We start from the raw sequence: 20,376 nt of genomic DNA on the forward strand, positions 1-20,376 counted from the left end.
TTGGAGGAGGACTGTTTTCTCAGTTTTGAGTACAGATTATGAATGAGCTCATATCCTTCCTGGTTGGTGAAGTAGCTGGTATACTGACTTGAGTAACTGAGATTGACATCTGACTGCTGTACATAGGGCTTGAAATTTGAAGCCGTTTGAAAATTTGAAATTTGAGTTGTCAAAACGGGTCCAGGGAGATGCTGCTGTCAGTACTACATTTGGCCAAGCTGTGATATCTCTCCAGCACTTGACTGATTACACTGACTCACTTCAAAGATGACACTTTTGAAAATTTTAGGGGACCACTGCAATGCCCACAGAATTATTCTACATAGAATATACTTTGGCATCCAAAAACGAAAAAACTATCGCAGGAAGATGTGCTTTGCACACCAGTTTGGACCACTGAAAGTGAGGGACCAAAACCTACACAAGTCGTGGAGTTAAACTCTCTCTAGCATTTCAGGGGCTGGGGTGTTCACAGTACATGCCATTTTTTCCTTGACAGCATTTAAATATGCAAAAGGTTCTCAAGGCTTTCAAATACAGCATGAGAACAAATGAAAACCTTTCAGCATAATGCTGTCAAGAGTTTATAGAAATACAAACAGAAATATCTTGTACTAAATTTTCAGGAAGAAAATTAACTTTGCTCCTTTCTAAACTAATTAATTAATGGGCTCCACAGTATTAAAATAACTTCATTTCACATTTTCTAGAGGATTTAAGAAAAGTGTCAGTGAAATGGAATCCTGAAACAGGCATTCTAGAGTAATTTTAAATAGAATTCCATGCCTTGCTTTCAATAGGCAAACATACTGGACATGGTCATGTCTACAGTCAGCATTCATGTGCACAGTTGGATAAGTTTACACAAAGAGATATTTTGACCCTGAAATGAAGTTATGTGGTAAAGCTTCATACACACATAAGTACTAACATAAGCACTTAATGATGCAAGCCATTCCTTCAAACTCATGCGGAGAGGGACATTTCCTTTAGCTGCCACAAAGGTTCACCTTTCTGTTAAAAGACTAAAAGTATCTGCATTGTTAATTCGGCAAAAGTCTCTATGAAAACTCCCATATCATGTGAAAACAGCATGTTGTGATAGTGTAAGTGAAAATAAAGCAAAAATGTTTAGTGTACATTCAAATGCTACACTCTGCATATGATGTGTGTGATCCATTTGACCCCTGTAGAGATCCAGTTTCTTCTACAAGAATGCAAGAAATCTCAAAGCCATCTTTCCTAGATAACCCTTTTGCAGTCAGCTACACATGAAAGAAATCTTCTGTCAACATAAAAAGAAAATATTGTTATTGTCAACACATAAGGGCAAACCTAACTGTACATACATATGCATACAGAAGTAACAACATCCAAAACTCCACTCTTGCCTCTCTGAATATGTACATTTTCACCATGGTAAAATAGCTAACACAAAGATTTCTTTTGCCTTTATAGAATGAGGACCAGAATCCATTAAACCACAATGCACCCTCTGTTTCTGAGTCACTGTTAAATATCTTACATTTCTTCTTGCTTGTAACCATGCATTTTTGTTAAATGCAATGACTGCTGAACTTCTGCTTTACTGAAAACACTGTGCAAGCACCATTTGCTTAAATTCTTTGCTAATTTATGGAAAAAAATCATACTCCAGTTAGACTGAATCTGGGCCTGAGTATAGGTATATTTCTCACCCCTTTTTGTGCACACATATATACATACACGAATATACATACATACAAACAAACAAAAAGAAATGACTTGTATTCAAAAGACTCATTAACAAACCTTAAAAGGCACCTTAGAGCTTGCTCCAAAAAACTAAATAACTATCTATTGATCTTGCTAAAATATACACACATACACTTGTTGTCATTTAACATATATAAAGATCTCATTTGTGTTTAACAATAATTTTAATGTCTGTTAAAAAAAATAAGGTGTATGCAAATTAAACCCAGGACAACTGCTTGGTTGGACATACCAAGTCCATCCCAAGTGATGGACTTTCCAAGGGGTTTTTGTACATGCTTGGCGGGTCCAACCAAACACGCTCCCTGGGTTGAAGTTTTTTCAGAGAACAATTCTCAGAGCCCTTTAAGAAATACTTACAAAAATATCTGAATAGGGTTTGACCACAGACATAAAGTGACGCTGCATTAAAACAATAAAAAACAATAGTAGTAAGTCCAAATGATATAAAGGAAATCTCTTTTGAATTCTACTCGTACTACATTTTCAAGTGGCATCTTATTCTTTTAACAAGAAGCCCTTTGGAAGCATTTATTCAGGGTTCCAGAATCTGTGAAATCTTGTGTAGAACCCTGATGGCGCCATGCTCACATTATGACCTCACTTCCTGCTGGATTTTAAGTATTTATGCAACAGCATTTGTGTCACTTCCTTTTCCAGTTCAGACAAATGTACTGGATAAATGTGACATAAATCGATCAGGTATCTTCTATTACAAATTAGAAAACAACGGGGCAAGGAAAACACTGCTTCATATAAAAATAAAAGTATAAATAATACCTTTGAAATGTGTTACAATAATCACAAATATTGTGCGTTTCAATTATCTGGTATACACCACTGAAATAGTTTTTTCCCTTAAATTGATTTAATGTCAACAAATGTGAACTAATAATTATAGGACTCTTAAGAAGAGCAATATGTTCATACAGGTCTGCATGGAAGCCTTATTTTTGTCAGTTTACTAATTCACCCAGTAAGCAAGATCCATCTAGAATACTTATTTTATCTTCTTTACTCTCAAAAAGAAAAAAAACCCATGAAACTTGGATTGAAAAAACTGATTTTCACCTGATGAATAATTGTGCATAAAACATGTTTTTTTTTTCTTTTTCCAGAAAAAGACTAATGTTTACAGGTGTTTTATCTCCTCCAGGAACGACTCTCGGACTCATCATCTTCATCATCATCTTCCTCATCTTCTTCATGAAGAAAGCGGGAGCTAATTGCCTCCTGTGGGTATACAACACCAGACACACTCCAGTCAGTGTGACAGAGGACCTGTTTTGCCACACACCTTATATCAGAATCTGAAAGAACCTAACAAAATACATAGATGAGATCCATTTACAGCTTGACTTCCAAACCTAAAACAACCCTTGCCATTATAAGTAGAGTCAACCTTCAATACACTGCATAATACACCCAGTATTTTCTTTAGTACAGGGTGCAAGGTCATATTCTCACGACAGACGAAATCAACAGACATGATCTTTAATAACACCTACTGGTTTAAGAAGATGCTGCAAAACAGGTAACAAAATGGCTAGAGAAATGAATTGAGCTGACCTCGTCTTTTGATTCCTCCTCCTCTGGTTCCACAGACACTGATGGCGTTTTGGGCTTGTACCAAGAAATCTGTAATGTGCGACCTTTGAACTTTGCACCTTGGTTCGCAGCCTGAAATGTGCAATATTGAAAATAAGAAAATGAAATATGCAAGTTGTTTTTATTCCTAATATCAGTTTTTACAGGCAACGTTACGGGCATCCTATTTACAGCGACCTCTGCTGGCAAAACATGCGTTCACCTATATGAAAATATTTCTGTCCATTTTAGCCACAAATCTACAAAACCGATTGACAGTATTAAAATAGTCTCTGCACCTGCACTGACCAATGCACAGCAGACCTGAAACATGGAAATGTGTAGAAAACAACAGCTTTTCATGTCATAAGGATATTTTCCTTTTGGGTAAGAAAATGTTCAGGTGTTTTTTTTGGGAAAAGTTTAAACTGATTTATTAAAGCAGTCATTTCTTTGCGTGATTTTCAAAATGTACTAAAAAAACCTCAACAACCTCTCCTGACCTCAATGGCCTATAAAATACAGTATACCCCTCCTAATGTCACCGGACTTACATTCTCCGCTTCGCCACGGGTCTTGAATGTCAAGACAACACTGGTGGCGTCGTGGTCGCGCAGGTCCTCGATCTCACCAAATTGCTGACACAGACATAAAAACACAGGTGAGAGACAGCCAGGAAGCTAAAACAATTGATGAAGGAATGGAGCAACGAGCTCCCTGGCTTCACCCCATTCCAAATCCTTAACCCCTTCAGAAGTCGGACTGAAACGTTTCTGTTCTCTTACCACGAAATGAGGCCTCAGCTCGTCCTTCTCCGCACTGGTCACCCCCAGGATGGCGAGCGCACGGGGCCGGTGATCCACCACCAGGTGGCCGCCCCTGCCTCGGCCCCTCAGGCCTCTGCCCCGCCCCCGGCTCTGGCCCCGCCCCCTGACAGGTGTCACTTTGCCCCGGCCTGTGGGGATCAGCCCTAAGCGGGTGGCCTGGTGGGAGACCAGAACATGACGGTGAGACCCCAGACAGAATACATTCTTACTACAGCACCATACAGTCTTATGCTCCAAAAAGTATTTCAACCAAATCTAGGCTTTCCATGCAGTGGTCTTCCCTCTGGTCTTCACAGAGGCCTGTGTATCAATTGTACCCAAGTGTAAAATTATAAACCGCTCTCCATATTCGCCGCATATCACAACTGGTCTTCAAGCAGCAAATATGGGCTGAGGCCTATCAGTGTGGGACAGACCTACTCATTGCCTACAAGGTCATGAGTGAGAGGGTACAGGTGAGTAGGCAGTGCCATGGCCAACCAGATCAAGAGTGAGATTAACTGTTCCCTGCTTCCTCGCACCAAATCTCTGATGCAGTCCTTTCAGTTCAAACTCTACTGTCTCTACTGAAATGCACCAGTGTAGTGCAGGATTTCTGTTTCGTTTGAGCTCATAGGCCCGTGTCCTCCGGGCTTGTAAAGTGCCGGCTCTTCGACACGTATAAGAGGAGTAAAGCCATCCATATTTCATGCCGGCTAATTTAAGCACGCCGGCCTGAAACGATCTCGAAAGTTGGGTGTTGTGCGACAACCCATTTAAACCCAGATTCTCTGGAACGCAAGACTGCAGATGAGACATGACTGATCTGCTCTAAATTACTTTCTACTCACTGAGTGGATGCCTTCATCCATGAGTGGGTACAGCTTATACTTCTACCAAATAAGCATTTATACAGTCGGGCATTTACTGAAGGTATTCAAGCTCTACTCAAAGGTATAGTACCAGTGCTCAGCATGGAATTCAACAAACAAACACCACACATACAGTATCAGTCAAAAGTCTGGACACACATTTATCACATTTTAGAAAACTATACTAGTTATCAAAACTATGAAATAACACAAATGGAATTATACAGTGATCGTGAACAAATCAAAGCGTTACGAACAAATCAAAACTCTTAGATTCTTCAGAATAGCCAAAATATATATATTTTTTTAATTAAAAATTGTTTGGAAAGAAATTCATACGTAGACAAATACAAATAGTGAATTTGATGCCTAAAAAACAAATTAAGCATTTAAGCCTTTAGATCAAAATGCCTTTGATTGCATTCGTCCCATTATCTTAATCGGGTGTGTCCAAACTTTAGACTGGTACTGTATATACAACTGAGTAATAAATAATAATAATAATAATAATAATAATAATAATAATAATAATGATAACAGCAATAATAACAATAATAATAATGTATACCTGAATAATAATCTAATAATTTCCTGTAAACCTAAAAAGTGCTGCAACTTTGTTCTTGTGAGGCAAGCCTTGACCAACTCAGTTCCTAAGCGCCTAAAATAAAGTTTACGCTTCATGGAATCCGATATGGTCAGAGCTATCATGTGATGCCAATGACACACAGGATTAAACCAAATCACAGCATTCTGCTGTGGAGAGAAAAGTGTTTTTATGGGTTGATACTACTGACTGACAGCACATGGTAGCTGCAGTATCGGTGATCAGTCAGCGTGTGGGCTGCGTAACACGTGCTGAAGGCAAAGGAAGATTTAACACCTTCAGAAGGAGCCTCTCACTCACCTCCACCTGCAGCTGGTTCAGTCTCTTCTTCAAGTCTGTGGTGTCCTCTCCAGAACTGAGCTTTTTATGAAAATCAAGCTCTGCGTCTAGCAGCTCCTTTTGTGCCTGAAAACGTAAGCAGCACGCCTGCAGTCATTCTTTCATGTTATGAATTTGGGTCAATAAGGAAAACTTAGTATTCGCATCCTCCTGTATTTCTTTCCTCCATAAAATCTCATACCACATTACATGTTCATATTATGCATTTCACATACATTTCATATTCACGTTACTTTAGGAATACTTTCCATACACATAAATGGAATGGATCAAAGTCATTATCACACAGCATAGCAACTCATTCCCCTAGTTACCAGCTGGGATGCTGTCAGATTTCATTCCACTTCCTGTTACCATTGAACAGCACAGAAACAGAGCACAGAGCCAGCAGAAACTCACGTCTTCCTTGTTCTTGGGCTGCGAGGAGCTGGCCTGCCTCATTTCGTCCTTCAGCTGGGAGATCTTCTCGGTTAGCTGCTTCAGGGTCTTCATGATGCTGGCCCTCTCGTCCGGCTTCATGCTCTTGTTCCTCTCCAGTCTGTTTATGAGCACCTGAGATGAAATGACGGGTGACTGTCAATCATAGCATAACCAAAGTGGACTGGAATGATTACAAGCAGAGGTTAAATTCAGCTCCTTCAGTACAGGAGATGACTTTGTCTCCCGAATACAACAGATCAGTGGTCAATCAAAGGGACTTCTTTTAGACAACAACTACTTCCAGAACCTTACCAGCTTTGCTGTAATAGACTGAGTGCATATTGTCCCGCACTTATTTAATATTCGTACAGCGTTTGCATTTTATTTGAATGAATGAATGAATAAACAAACATACAGACATCCAGATACTGTGGTGTCTGCAAGTGCAGTGACATCTGCTTACCTTCTGACAGTCTATTTGATTTTCCAGCATCTCTTGCTTCTTTTTCCTCATGTCCTGCTGTAATTTTAGTGCTTCCTAATGCAAAAAGTAAAATTTTTTATTATTATTTTATCATTTTACTACTAACCTGTTTTAATAACATCTCATACATGCAAGTGTCTCTGACATACACATGTGCGTACAAACGCCGCCACTAGGGCGGACAGAAGAATGCCAAACGTGTCCAGAAACTTGCCTGTTTCTTCTTCATGGCTTCACACGCTTCGAGCACTCTGGCTGATTTTCCAACTGGCTTTGAAGCCGGCTTCATGACCAAAGAACTGGAGGCTCCTTTCTGAAGGCTTGCAGAGGTAGTCGTGGTCTGAATTAGCACATAAAAATCAAATGCTGTGACTGTGGAAATCATCATTTCTTTAATTTCAATTCTGTTTCATCGATTGTCAGCTCCCCAATTTAATAATATAAAGAGCTTACTTTGTTGTGCATTCTGGTAGGGGTGGGGGAATGGTGGGGGGGGTGGTGGTACTCATTTTTGCCTCAGATTAATCTTTATTTACAATTTACAAAAGGATTTCGAGGCTTCAGACTTAATCCGAGTAGACGTTTGCCTCTTGTAAGAAAGAAGAGCACTGAATTATTAAAAGGTATGTGCTTCTGTGATGTGCTCTTACAGATAATCCGAGTCACATCAATGAAATGCACGTGCATCACTTTGTTCACAGACTTCATGTTCTGAAGCTGGACCCCATCAAGAACTTGCAGAATATTCATACAGATCAGTTTGGGATGAACAGGGCCGTCTGAGCGCGAGGGAAGCAGAAGTCAATCCTGTGTACTGCAGCCTATGTTCAACAGTTCAAAGACCAGGGTACAGACGGAGTCTAGTGTCCAGCTATTCAAAGATGCATTACATCTCGTTAAAAAAGCTTGTTCCACGAACAGTCTGTCCCGTTATTCTGTCTGTTTTAAAATAAAAAAAATCTGCTCCCCCTGCTGTGAAGAATGATTGATGTGCAGTTTAATCACCAATGAGGGGTCTGATCCGACATGCCGGGTGACGGGATTGCTTCCGGCTCCGATGCCTGGGGCGTGCGTGGCCACCGTCTTACTGAGGGCGTAGGCTCCGGGGCCGTGCTGTGCGTTAATCACCTTCGGGTCACAGAAACGAGGGACAGAGGTGAGCCTTTAGCATTACTAACCGCACTTCCAAACAACGGCGAACTCCCGCCCTGAGTGTTCTGGAGTTTCGCCCCCAGCTAGGCGGTTCACCGTTTCACTCTACAAAAAGAAAAAGTTCACTGAACTTATAAACTGGACTTTTTCAAAGACCAGTTTTGATATGATCTTCAATGGCCGGAGGTCTCTGGAAAATTACATTCAAAAATGAGCGCACCTATACGAAATGAAAACTGACATGAATTCTCTGAGAGACACCACAACACAGACATGCCAGAACAAGCCTGGTTTTCAAAATTCAAGACCCGTTAATATTCTCTTTGTTAAGGGCTCATAATTCACATGCATCATGAATTTTTCTATTGTAAAAAATCTCTAGATGTGGGGAAAAATGAACCCAAGAAATCATTTAGTTTGGAAGAGGCCATCATTTTACAGCACACACACACACACACACACACACACACACACACACACACACACACATCTACATACAAAAGAAAAGGTAACATTTACCTCCATATGTAGGAATACGTTTACACTCACATATGAACATCCAGACAAAAATGCACACAAAACAGCCATTCCTTCTGGAAAAAAAAGCATTTACCTGCATATGCAGAATTACATATACACTCCAAAAACACAAACACACGCAAACACCCCAAGGGGACAGATCCAAAGGAAGTAACACACGCAAAAACAGCCACTCCTGAGTGAACGCAGCCATGCTTGCCCTGGTCCTCACCTTATGGGTGCCGGTGTGCTGCAGGCCAGAGGGGGCACTCTGGCTCTGGCCGTGGGGCTGGTGGGACTGCTGCTCGCTGTTGTCCCGGTGCCAGTGGACCCGGATGAAGCGGTTGTTCAGCACCGCCTCTGTGCTGCTGATGGCCCGTCGAGCCTCCTCGTTTGCCGTGTACTGGATCAGCGCCGCCTCCGGGTCACCACCAAACGCGACCTGGACCACACAGAAAGACGGGAAAGCTTTCGTTCAATGAAAATCACTTCACTCAGAACTTTCTTGTTACTGAAAATGTAACGTTATGCATTAAAAAAAAAAAAAAAAACATGCCCCAGCCCACAAATTCACAATAGCTAATTATGGGAAAATCAAGCTTCACAAACCACATAGTGGGTGGATCTACCTTGTTCTGTGTATCAATTACTGGTATTAACTAATCAAATTACTCTGCTTGACACTCTAAAGAACCCTGTGATTGGTTCCAATCAGTATGTCACTGACTGGACATGATAGCTCCACTCACTTTAGGGCTGAGGAATCCTCACTCTTCCTACACCAATGATTGCATGGTTTATACATACACACTTGCTAGATTATTCAGTGTAAAATCCTGTAAAAACAGATCCATACATGAAACATTCTGTATTACGTTAGAATCTATGGGCTTCTCGTGCTGATAATACACAACCACTTCTGGTTTCCGTTTTGGTTAATATATTTTCCAATAGGGATGGAGATCAAATTTTGTGCTGTGTTCTGGATGAATAATACATACATATAAAAAAAACAAGGTGAATAAATTCATGCCATACCTGGATATTGACAATAGTGCCAAACTTGCTGAAGTGCTCATTCAGCTGTGTGATGTTGTTCAGGTCTCTGGGGATTTTGCGAACTTCAAGTTTAGTGTTGGTGTAGTGATTCTTCTTTTGGAAGCCGGGTTTCTGCTGGTTATTGTAGTTTTGACTGAAAATGTAACATCAAAATGTTGATAAATGCACATTAGACAAAACATCACTCATTCTGAATATGATCATGAACAAAAGGCAAACATGTATGTCAACTGTTAGAATAGAATAGAATAGAATAGACTTTATTTTCATTGCACGGTGGGGGTGCAACGAAATTGTGGAAGAGAGCAGTGTTGTGGAATTGTGGAAGAGAGATTGTGTAGAGAGCAGTGTTTAAATTTTTTTAAAAAAAAGGGGCATTTTTTGGAACTTATATTTTCTCACAACCCTGCACGTTCCATGTTCAGACATGCCTGTTCAGTGATTTAATGCGTCACTAGTTGCACAGGTTGTGCTTCAAGTTCCTTGCTAAACATAAACGTCACAGATCAAAGTACGCTGAAACACTCCGGGTCTTTTACGGACGGAGGCAGAGAGCACACAGCCAGGGCAGAAAATCCCAGTCCTTATCTGCTGTTCTGCAGCTCTGCTTCGAAAGGCCACCCCTCATTTAGGTCTAGAACCGAATGCGATTCAGATCTGTGCACAACCCAGGCTTTGACCTGGGATACTGAAGACTGAGGGTGCAGGAAAATCAGGTTATGGCCCTAAATGGTGGGCAGGTGGGCGGACCCTGCCTTCCCAGACTGCACAGTGTGAGCAGGGATGGGGGGGGGGGCTCTTACTTTTCCATCCAGGGCTTCTTGGCCGCAGGGCCCTCGATGGCCCCCAGGGGGCGCTTCCTGCTCTCCTGCTCACTGCTGAATCTCGGGCCCTTGCAGGGCACAGTCGGCACGGTCGGCTCCGTCTGGATGATGATGTTAGCCGCTAAAGGAACGATAGTCATTTATTCCCAAAATGTATTACAATTACATTGCATGATTATTATTTAGTGGACACACTTACCCATAGCAACTTGCATAAGTTACAATTTTATCCAGATATATAAAAATGGATATTTTCTGAGGCAATTGTGGGTTAAGTACCTTGCCAAAGGGTAACACAGTGGTGCCTCAGCAGGTAATCATACCAGCAACCTTTTACTTACTATCCCTGCTCTTTACCACTAATACTGCTGCTGCCCAAGGAGTATTACTACTACTATTTAGGAATGCACATATGTAGTGGATGCTCTTATCAGGAGCAACATGCAAGGTTAAAATAGCATGATACATTAAACACACATTCCTGAGGCAAAATTATACCAATAATCGGCACAGACAACCATGCAAAAGTGCAAAAATGAAAGCACAACACATGGCAGCTAAATTAAAATCTACTAAACACCACCTTGACTACCAGTCTTTATATACCCGACCATGATCTCCAGCAAGAGTGACAGTCAGCGACACAAAAAGAAAGCCAGACTTGTATGAACACGACTTGTTCTCATACCTCTGGAACTCAGGGCTTCCGTGTCTCTAGAGGTCAGCCCGATGAGGTTGGGTCTCTGGGTCTGGACCCGGGGGATGTACTGGTGCTGGTCTGACGCTGTGATTCCCGGGGCCTCTGGGTTGTATACTTCAGGGTCATGGTTACCTGCAAACAGGGACACATGCCGAATTTGTCACAGAGCTGTACAATTCATGCACATGACAGCTAAGAACAATGTGAATATTATTATTATTATCAAATAACAGTGAGATAAAACCAATATCAAAAATACCTAAGTACAGGTTACAATAATGCCATTGACTGAGTGCAAATACTGCAAGTAAACAGACTTCTAAAAGATATTTCAGATTACAATCATTCATCTATCCACCAGGTCCTAAAAGAAACTGGAAATCTATTTAACCTGAAAACAGCAGCTCTCGACATTAGTTTGCTAAGAGCTCTTCCTTCTGGTGAGTTGCTGTTACTGCAGCTTCAAGAAAACTGGAAGGTCATTCGGCCCATACCCGCAACAGTGACATCAACAAATATTCAATATTTCAAGATGTCATTTCCACTTGAAATATATGAGCCTTCCTCAAAAAAAGTTGGTTCTGAATACAAATAATGGATAACATCACATGGTCTACCATCAAATAAGTCCCAAAAGAACAGATTTACAGGATCATCACACTTTGATGATAAAGCATAACAAACAGCAAAAGAAATGTCAAACAAGTATACGTGCTATATCTGTAGTACATCCTTTTTTATTACTAAGGGAAAGCCAAAGCTATACTGATCAGGTGGAGTATAGCCTTCAACCAGGGCCAGACTACCACACCAGTGAACCAAAGACTCCAACACAAGGGCGCCACCTGCTGGTTCATGTGTCAGTACTATAGTGTTTTAACAGCAGATAGGGGATACTGTCCATATGCAATGCAGTTTTGCTACTCCTGAAAAATTATTCAATTACTTCTTCTGTGATTAAATCCTTGTCTAGTGGCCAAATCTTGCATCACGTTTGGCATTTTAGCACAAAAAACAACATTCACTTGAAACACGTTTCAGCATATTCCGCAAGCTGCTGTATTCAGTTCCTGCTTGGCGGTGGGCATGTTAAGGATGTAAGCTGAGTGATTTGTGTGTGAAAATGAATCTAGAATGAGGTTTCCGTGTGGTTGAGGGGAGGGGCGTGACTCACCTGACGTGGGGAGGGTGCTGAGAGGGGGCGCGGGCCGGTGGGGGGGCGCGGGAGCCATAACGCTGGGAGATGGGTCAGCCAAGGGCGGCACAGCCACCCTCGGGGGTGGCACGCCAGGAGGGGGCGGGAACGGAATCATAGCTGGCAATGTGACATCGTCCACCACCAAGGGGTCACGGCCGTGATCGAAGGGGCAAAGGTCACCACGCACACAGAACCCTTTCTCTAGAGACAGGGTACAGGGGAAGACATGTTAATCCTCAGACCATAAAATCATAATAATCCTCCATAAACGGGTATTTCTATCCGCCAGTGGAATCCGGCTGAGCTGCTCAGTGTCCTACTTGGCTGTCTTTGCACATAAGTGAAAAATAAATAAGTAAACATACACGCATGAACAAACCCCAATTCTCTCACAATGACACACACTTAGTTATATTGCACCATCTACCAGCTCAGCTTATTCTTACCCAAAGCCTTTTGCAACAATGACACTTCTTCCATTCCTTCAAACTCTGTGGCCTACTTATACAGCTGGATTACCACAGAGGTAAATATGGTAAAGTACCTTGTGCAAAACTACAACAGAAATGACCCACTCGAGATACGAAACTCATAGCCGCCTGTCCCGCTGCCCCTGACAGCAAATGCACACCAGTATCTATGAAGGCTTTGTGTAACGTGACTCCTTCAACAAAGCAGTGTGACGCAGTATTAAAATGAACAGGGGACAATTCTCAGAACTGCATCCGTGGAAAACACAACACTCTATGCGTTTGCACTGCTATGTGGAGCCTACCTAACCAGACCTGGCTTTAGTGTAACTGCTCACTTCTACAGGGAGGAGAGACTGAAATACCCCACTGCTGAGCAGGCTGCCGGGTAAATATACAGACTGCCCTTCCAGACAGCCAGCTCGCAGGCAGAAACGCACCCAGACGGAAATTTCATCGAAAGACCTGGTTACCCCAAGACCGAAAAGAGACGTGCAATTTATAGGAGTTCATTACTTACAGTTCATTTATGTGCACAAACAATCCAAGCACCAGGGACCGTGAGAACAAAACAACTCTGTATCCTGCTTGCCCCAGTTTAATTCCCCCACCCCCCCCTCCAAAACACAAACCGCCGACAACACTTCAATTCTCTCCCCACCACTCCCCCGCCATTTCATTTTCAATCCGCTGGAACTCTGTGTGTCCAACATTAACATATTTTTCCACTTATCCTGAGCTTCACTTTTGTGTTCTCCTTACCGCAGTGTGACATTTTCACTGGGGCGTTAACCGCGTCGCATTGTCTGATCAGCGGAACACAGAAACCTGCCAGGGTTCGCGCGTTGCAGACGATGCGGGCTTAGCAGTTTCGGGAAAGGCATGAATACTTAATACTCTCACAGGTCCACTAAGCTAAGCGGCATCTGCGAAAGCAGAGGGCTCTTAATTGTTAACGAGACTAAAATCTGCTCTTAAATGAAAGTTAATAGGATGAAAAAAGACACACACACTGCTGCAGCAAACTGCAATAGTAAGTCCATCTTCACACTAAAGATCAGAAGAGGAAGCAGCTTCAGAGACAAACGGGCGGAGCTAAGAGTGGCCTAGCCTCACCGTCATAGTCGCGACAGCGCTGCCTGCGAATGCCAGTGCCCTCGGTGTGGTTGGCGAAGTAATCAGGCCGAATTTGGGCAGAACCGGCAGGCAGGTGGGCGGGACCGGCCGTGGTAACGGAGCTGGGGATGGGCGGGGCCCCGGAGGGCCGAGGATGCTGGGCAGGTGGCAGGGGGAGGAGGGGCAGAGGGGGGTGCGGCTGCTGCTGGTGTGGTGGGCTACACTTTGCCACAGATGCCGGAGCGTAACCATCCGCCTCCTTCCTCTCCTGCTCAAATCTGGACCGATGATCTGTGAGGCAGAGAGACAGACAGACAGACAGAAAGCCACGCGCCCACACACACACACACACACACACACACACACACACACACACACACAGGTGTAAATGGTTGTTTAGGCCTGAGAGGTCATCATTGTGTTTGTGACCAACACAATGATAAAAGCTATCTAACTGGAGAGAAACCAGTGACGTGCCCAAAAAAGCAGAATTTACTGAAGCAACTACCAACAGCTGCAAGGCTAGCTAGCGTTCCGTTCAGTTGGCTTGTCATGTAGCTGGCTTCTCTCCTGCTAGGCTAGGTATTAGCTGGTTAATTGGTGGTGTAGCACAGTGTTAAGAAGCAGGGATTGTAACTGAAAGGTTGCTGGTTCGACACCCCGCTAGGGCACTGCTGCTGTACCCTTGGGAAAGCTACTTAAACCTGAAGTTCCTCGGTAAATATCCAGCGGTTTAAATGGATGATGTGAAAAGGTTGTGAGTTAAGCAAGTTGCTCTGGATAAGAGCATCCACTAAATGACTGCAATGTAATGTAATGTAATGCAGTGTCACCTCTTCCCCTGCTGCGGTCCCTGTCCCTGCTCTTGCCCCTGCTCCCGCTGCGGCTCCGGCTGCGACTCCTGCTGTGGCTGCGCCGGTGCCCGTGTCCCGCTGTCCGGCCGCCCCCCCCCCTGCGGCGCTCGTGGTGGCGCTCCCGGTACGAGGTGCCGCTCTTCCCATGGCGGTCAGCGTCCCGCCGCTTGTGGTCTTCTCTCCTGCGGTCGCGGTCGTCACGACTCCTGGAAGGGCCATGTGACCGACATGTTAGCGTCCAATCAGCGTTGCTTCCTTTACCCTGTCCTGTAGCTACGGTAATTCAGCCCACAGAAATACAGATCTCGCCCTAACATAGGCATAAATGTATAAATATAACTTTGTGATTTACAAAATTGGCCAGTGCTAAAATGGAGCCTTCCCGTCACTCCTAATAAACACATGTTGGACAGGGCAAGAGCAAAGAAACTGGTCTTGAACACAAAGAAATTGGATTAGGAAAAAAAAATGCTTCTGAATTATATCCAAACTGACCACCAACTGCTTAATCTACTTATGATTAGAAATGGTCATATCTCAATCAAAATACTAAAAAGTCAAACACTGAATAGCTACAACAAAAAAAAATGCAGTCTTGTATTTTAATACAATAGAACCACTGCATAATTGGTGAGGCTGAGGCATACAAGGTATCAAAGAGGGGGACTCACCTAGATTCATTAAAGTCAGATCGGTTTTTCAGAGGACTCCTTTTCCTTCGGCCGTCCCTGTCTGCATTGATGCTTCCACCCTGACACATGAGACAGAATTAGCCACGCCCCCTCCCATTGACCAACAGCAGAGGCAAATTAAATGTGGAAGGCCTTGTTGTGCATCCAATTACATGACAGACAGCACAGATGCTGCATGAAAGCACACTCATTTTCCACATGCATGCATGTTACACAGACAAAACTAGTACCTCCTCTTTCTCTGCAAGTTTTTTCACTGAAAGTTTGGTTTCTTCTTTTGGAACCTCCTTAGTTGGGGGCTCCAGATTTGCCAGGTAGGTTTTGGTGCTTAAACAGTCAAAGAGTTTATCTACAAAACCAGCAGTTTCTAAAAGAAAAAAAAGAAAATAAAACATTGATGTGGCAGTATCTGAAAAGTCTAATAATCTGAAGAGCACAAACTGTTCAGGATCTGTGATTACTATCATTAAGAAATGGCTTCATACATTGAAAACAATTATTTATGCATGGTGATTCAACAAGCCATTTAAAAAATATCTACCTTTTTGTAGGAAGACATCCAACTGATCAGCACAAAGCACCTTCAGGTCTTTTTCAGGTTTCTCTTTCTTCACTAAAGCAACTACATAGTTGGCCAACGCTGCAGGATCTGCCTCACATCTGCAAAACAAGTAGTTGTTACACGTGCTGGGACGGTTATGTTATTCTACACACGTTTTAATATTTATCATGTTGAACCCCCCCAAGAAGCATATAAAACAGATTATGATTTCTTGAGATAAATACATTTATACTGCTCAATAACTGTAAGCCTTGGAATATAAGAGCTAATTAATGCAAGCAGCTAAAATTAATCTTCAACAAGCACATAAACGCGAGGACAAACGTCCGCAATTAAAATTAGTTAGCAATAAGTGGTTGACGCCACCAGCTGATTTCAAATACTGTTAGCTACTACACTCGTAGTATAGCGTCTCTCTGACGACATCTTGATTGCAATAGATCCCGTGCCACTACTCCATAATTGTGTTAAACCCTAACTAGTTTTGTTAACATGAAACGAAGCTTGCCTATATAGTCGAAAACATGCACTAGGTCCTCACAGTCACAGATTCAAGTGCTTGATTAGTGATGCAATTGGCGAGTAAAATCGATTCATTGAGTCCAGAACACACGCTTAGTAACAAACTAATTTAGCAAGCTAGCAACCTGGCTTAGTTTGTATAGAACGAAGGACAAAGCATACAGCAATGCTGTCAGCCAGCTGGGCTGCCTGAAACAACCAAGCAAAAGTTAGCAGTGAAGTTATGTGGCTTCATTTTCGCAGTGAACTAGCTAGGCAGCTAGGCATGTTTGTCTGTGGTTGACATTTACTGGAACCCAAAATGTATGCATAAATAAATACGTACACACATAACTACAGGTAATCTCCATCACAACCAAGCTAGCTCGCAATGCGTGTTTCTTGGTGCTAACGTTTCACATCTGTTCGTTTGTTAGCTGCTTAGCTAGCTAGAAAATTCTTCGTCAGTCCGCTCTTGGGATCCGGCTTACAGTCCATGTAACTATTAGCTACCTCATAGACACTGACTGTAGTTACTTCACTGAGTGTATCTGGAACAAGATCAATAACAGCAGTAGATTTATATTGGTTTACTGGCAAACTCGCCCGTTAAGTAACTCTACAACGTCCCGGACTCCGCAACCTGGCAAGCCAACTATCTTAGTGAACGTAGTAAGTTAACGTTAGTTAACGCGTTAGTGGTGCAGCAAACACACTAGTTAGCTTTCTATCTTATTAGCGATCCAAACTGACATTCATTTTGTAGCTAGGTACGTAAGCAACAAAACAAATACACGCAAGGTAATACCCAAAATACAGTGCTAACTTGCATGCTTAGAAGTCTAACTAACTTAGGCAGTCTAACAAAACTAATTTCGACTGATCACTCACATTGGTTCCAAGAGCTTAGCGAGCCATGACTTCAGAGCTTCCACATTCTCAATTATCATCTTCAGAAGTATTTTTACAGTACTGGCTAAAATTAAAGTAATAATAACACTTTCATCGCCAGTCTGTAAATGCAAAGCGGCGGTTTCAGGCCTAACAGCTTCCAAAGCAGCGTGCAACTCTTGACAAACTGCTTTACGTTCAAACGAACGCATGTGGCCATGCGGCGCAACACAAAATATCCACAGCCAATCAGCTCTTTTCATTAGCGGGTTGTGGCAAACCGACCAATCAGCAAACGGAGATGATATTGTTGGGAGAAAAGAGTGGTGCGAGAGTGCTGCAATAGATTACATTACTCATAAAAACCTTCCAAGTGAGTCATTTCACTTAACAATGTCCGAATACACATTTATTGACATAAATTATCACATTTGATGACCGCGAATAATAACAATTCATAGATACCATCGTAATTTTAATAGGATTAACCTGTTCACTGTAACAATAGTGAACAGTAGACATACCATTCTCAAGTTAGGAGTTGGTGGGGACTATCCCACACCTATGCAGCAGCAGCAGCAGCAGGTAGGCCCCTTTTGATCCCAATGTCTAACTTTGCACACATTTATTTCTCAACCATGTGACCTCATGTCATCACACAGAATATCCCGACTTTGACCATTTGCACCTTATTTTACGTTCTTCAGTTTCCCCATCGTTATTTTTATGCCACATGACAATATCTCAAAAACTGTGGTATGGCCTGCCGCCGGTCTCTCTTCATATTTAGCCAGTAGCCGTAATTGCTCACTGCAGCTAATTTGTGGTCTCGGAGATTCAAGCTTCAAACGGGCACTTTATGTCCTAAGCAGAAAATAGATTATTTCTATGTTTGTTGTGGCTGAAGGCTTGTTAACGAAGCACATAACAAAATATTCATAATTTTGTATATTTACTGTGTCATCAGGAAGTGACTAAATGAACATCAGTTAAAGGTGAATTTGTGTTTCTTCCCCTTTCATGTGAAATTAAAGAAATGGCATCTTAAGTGTTCCTTCATTTTTTTCATTGCAGAGATCCACCCATTTCTTGTTTATGGAATCTGTTTCATTCTATGAAACAAGGGAACATTCATGTTCCTTCAATTTACTAATATATTCAACAGATGATATCTGAAGGATGCCTTTAGTTTTCAGTAGTAGATGTCAACCTGTTTGTTGCAAAACTATAAGCAGTAGGTGATTTGTTAATTTTTAACGGGGGGGGGGGGGGGGGGGGGGGGGGTGTTAGATGCACACGCAGCACTCTCTCTGCTACTAACTAGGGGATGGAGAGGGGGGGATGGCAGGTTAACAAGGGGGATGCAGTTTGGTCATTTTGCTAACAAGGGGGATAGCATCCCCCCTCATGCCCCTTCAAATTGCTTACTGGCTATAAGGACTCCATTTCAAGCAGTGTGGTTAAAAAACTAAAGATTATTTTTTTTCAGATGCCTGTGTGTTGGCTTTTGATCAGACCACCGAGTGGACTTCAGCCATGAGCACAGCTGGGGTGTGGTGGCCAAGGGGCAAGGTGTTGGTCTTGGAAGTTTAAGATTGTGGATTCAAATCCCATTTGTGCTTGAACATTCTTTTCCTGTCTATGGGATAGCATCCCCCCTGTTTGCCACCACTCCTCTCTTCTTACTAAAACAGAGGCTTCCAAGGCTCATTGCTATGAAAATGTTGCTGTCCGGATTACCGTCATTGCTGTCTTTCCTCTATTCCTATTGAACTGGATGCTTACAAAGTGCACTGTCATTAATTTAAGATCCCTTCCTAATTGCCAAACCTTCTGCCCTTCGCTGTAGACAAGTCCTTTCTCACCATTAGGAATCTTGTCATTTCCCTTTGTATTCTATTATGCTATAACAAGGTGCCATGATATAGAACATTCTTTTAGCAAGCAATTTTCAGAGCCATGATATAGAACATTCTTTTAGCAAGCAATTTTCAAGGCTACTTGTAGGCACAGTGGCCAAGTGGTAAGGCGTTGGTCTCGTAAACCAAAGATCATGGGTTCAATCCCCATCTGTGCCTTCCTTTGGAACCCCTTCAGAAGTGAGGTCCAATATGTGCCTTACCCTTTCCCTGTTACATTTGAGAAATGGAATTGAATGTGTTCATTCCTCTTTGCATTGTAGAGATCCACCTGTTTCTTGTTCATGGACTCATGAACAAGAAATTCTTTGCAAAGCATCATGGGTGAGTGCTAAATCACTGATCTTTGAGACAAAATGTTATTTGTTCAAATTCCCTCTGTGTTCCCATCTTGCCTTAGAAGCTGTTATGAAACATTTTGGTGGTGTCTGCAACATTCCTTTATTTTTGCCTTCAAACAATTGCTGTCAATTGCTGTTTGCTGTCAAACAATTTGTTGCAAAGCTACAAGGACTCCATTTCAAGCAGTATGGTAAAACAATTGTGAGATGAAGATTGTGTTCAAATGCTGTGTCCCTTCCTTGTTGCTTGGAACATTGAGTAGACTTCACAGGTCTATGTAGCTGGGGTGTGGTGGCCAAGGGGCAAGGCATTGGTCTTATAAACCAAAGATCATGGGTTCAAATCCCATCTGTGCCTACCTACCTGTAGGATGGTGTGTTTCCTGTTATTGCTGTACTTCTGTTGAATCAGAGGCTAGGAAAAGTGCATCATCATTCAGTCAAGATGCTTTCCTAATTACCAAAACATCTGCCTGTAGTCATATAAGACATGCCTTTTCTTTCCATGCCTTTTTATTTCCGTTTGTAGGAAGCATGGAAACAAGGAAGCATGACACAGAAAATGCTTTTGGAAAAGGTGTTTCTGAGTCTGTCACAGGCATGGTGGTAAGGAACTGGTCTAGTAAACAAAAGATCATAGGTTCAAATACCATCCATGCTTGAATCTTGATTTTCTGTTTGTCAGAGGGGGTCCTGCCGTCATTGCTG

General features: G+C 42.4%; 1 protein-coding gene and 2 non-coding genes across 3 annotated transcripts; 2 read left to right on the forward strand and 1 right to left on the reverse strand.

The window, feature by feature from the left end:
- Nucleotides 1-2,898: 2,898 nt before the first annotated feature.
- Nucleotides 2,899-17,568, reverse strand: LOC118775023 (RNA-binding protein 26-like). The gene is made up of 20 exons (XM_036524702.1): nt 17,409-17,568; nt 15,996-16,114; nt 15,685-15,821; nt 15,434-15,513; nt 14,742-14,968; nt 13,909-14,199; nt 12,299-12,523; nt 11,113-11,256; nt 10,404-10,545; nt 9,580-9,733; nt 8,774-8,983; nt 7,876-7,998; nt 7,085-7,210; nt 6,850-6,924; nt 6,366-6,518; nt 5,928-6,032; nt 4,128-4,325; nt 3,897-3,980; nt 3,325-3,435; nt 2,899-2,988 (listed from the first exon to the last, which is right to left on the reverse strand). The coding sequence occupies exons 1-20, from the start codon at nt 17,465-17,467 to the stop codon at nt 2,899-2,901; spliced, it is 2,853 nt and encodes a 950-aa protein (XP_036380595.1). The 5' UTR covers nt 17,468-17,568.
- A 1,846-nt stretch (nt 17,569-19,414) lies between these two features.
- trnat-cgu lies at nt 19,415-19,486 on the forward strand. The gene has a single exon. It is a non-coding gene; the product is annotated as a tRNA-Thr (tRNA).
- Nucleotides 19,487-19,954: 468 nt separating this feature from the next.
- On the forward strand, nt 19,955-20,026 carry trnai-uau. Its single transcript has one exon. It is a non-coding gene; the product is annotated as a tRNA-Ile (tRNA).
- The last annotated feature ends 350 nt before the right edge of the window (nt 20,027-20,376 follow it).

Source organism: Megalops cyprinoides, chromosome 3, assembly GCF_013368585.1.
Source record: "Megalops cyprinoides isolate fMegCyp1 chromosome 3, fMegCyp1.pri, whole genome shotgun sequence".
Classification (NCBI taxonomy): domain Eukaryota; kingdom Metazoa; phylum Chordata; class Actinopteri; order Elopiformes; family Megalopidae; genus Megalops; species Megalops cyprinoides.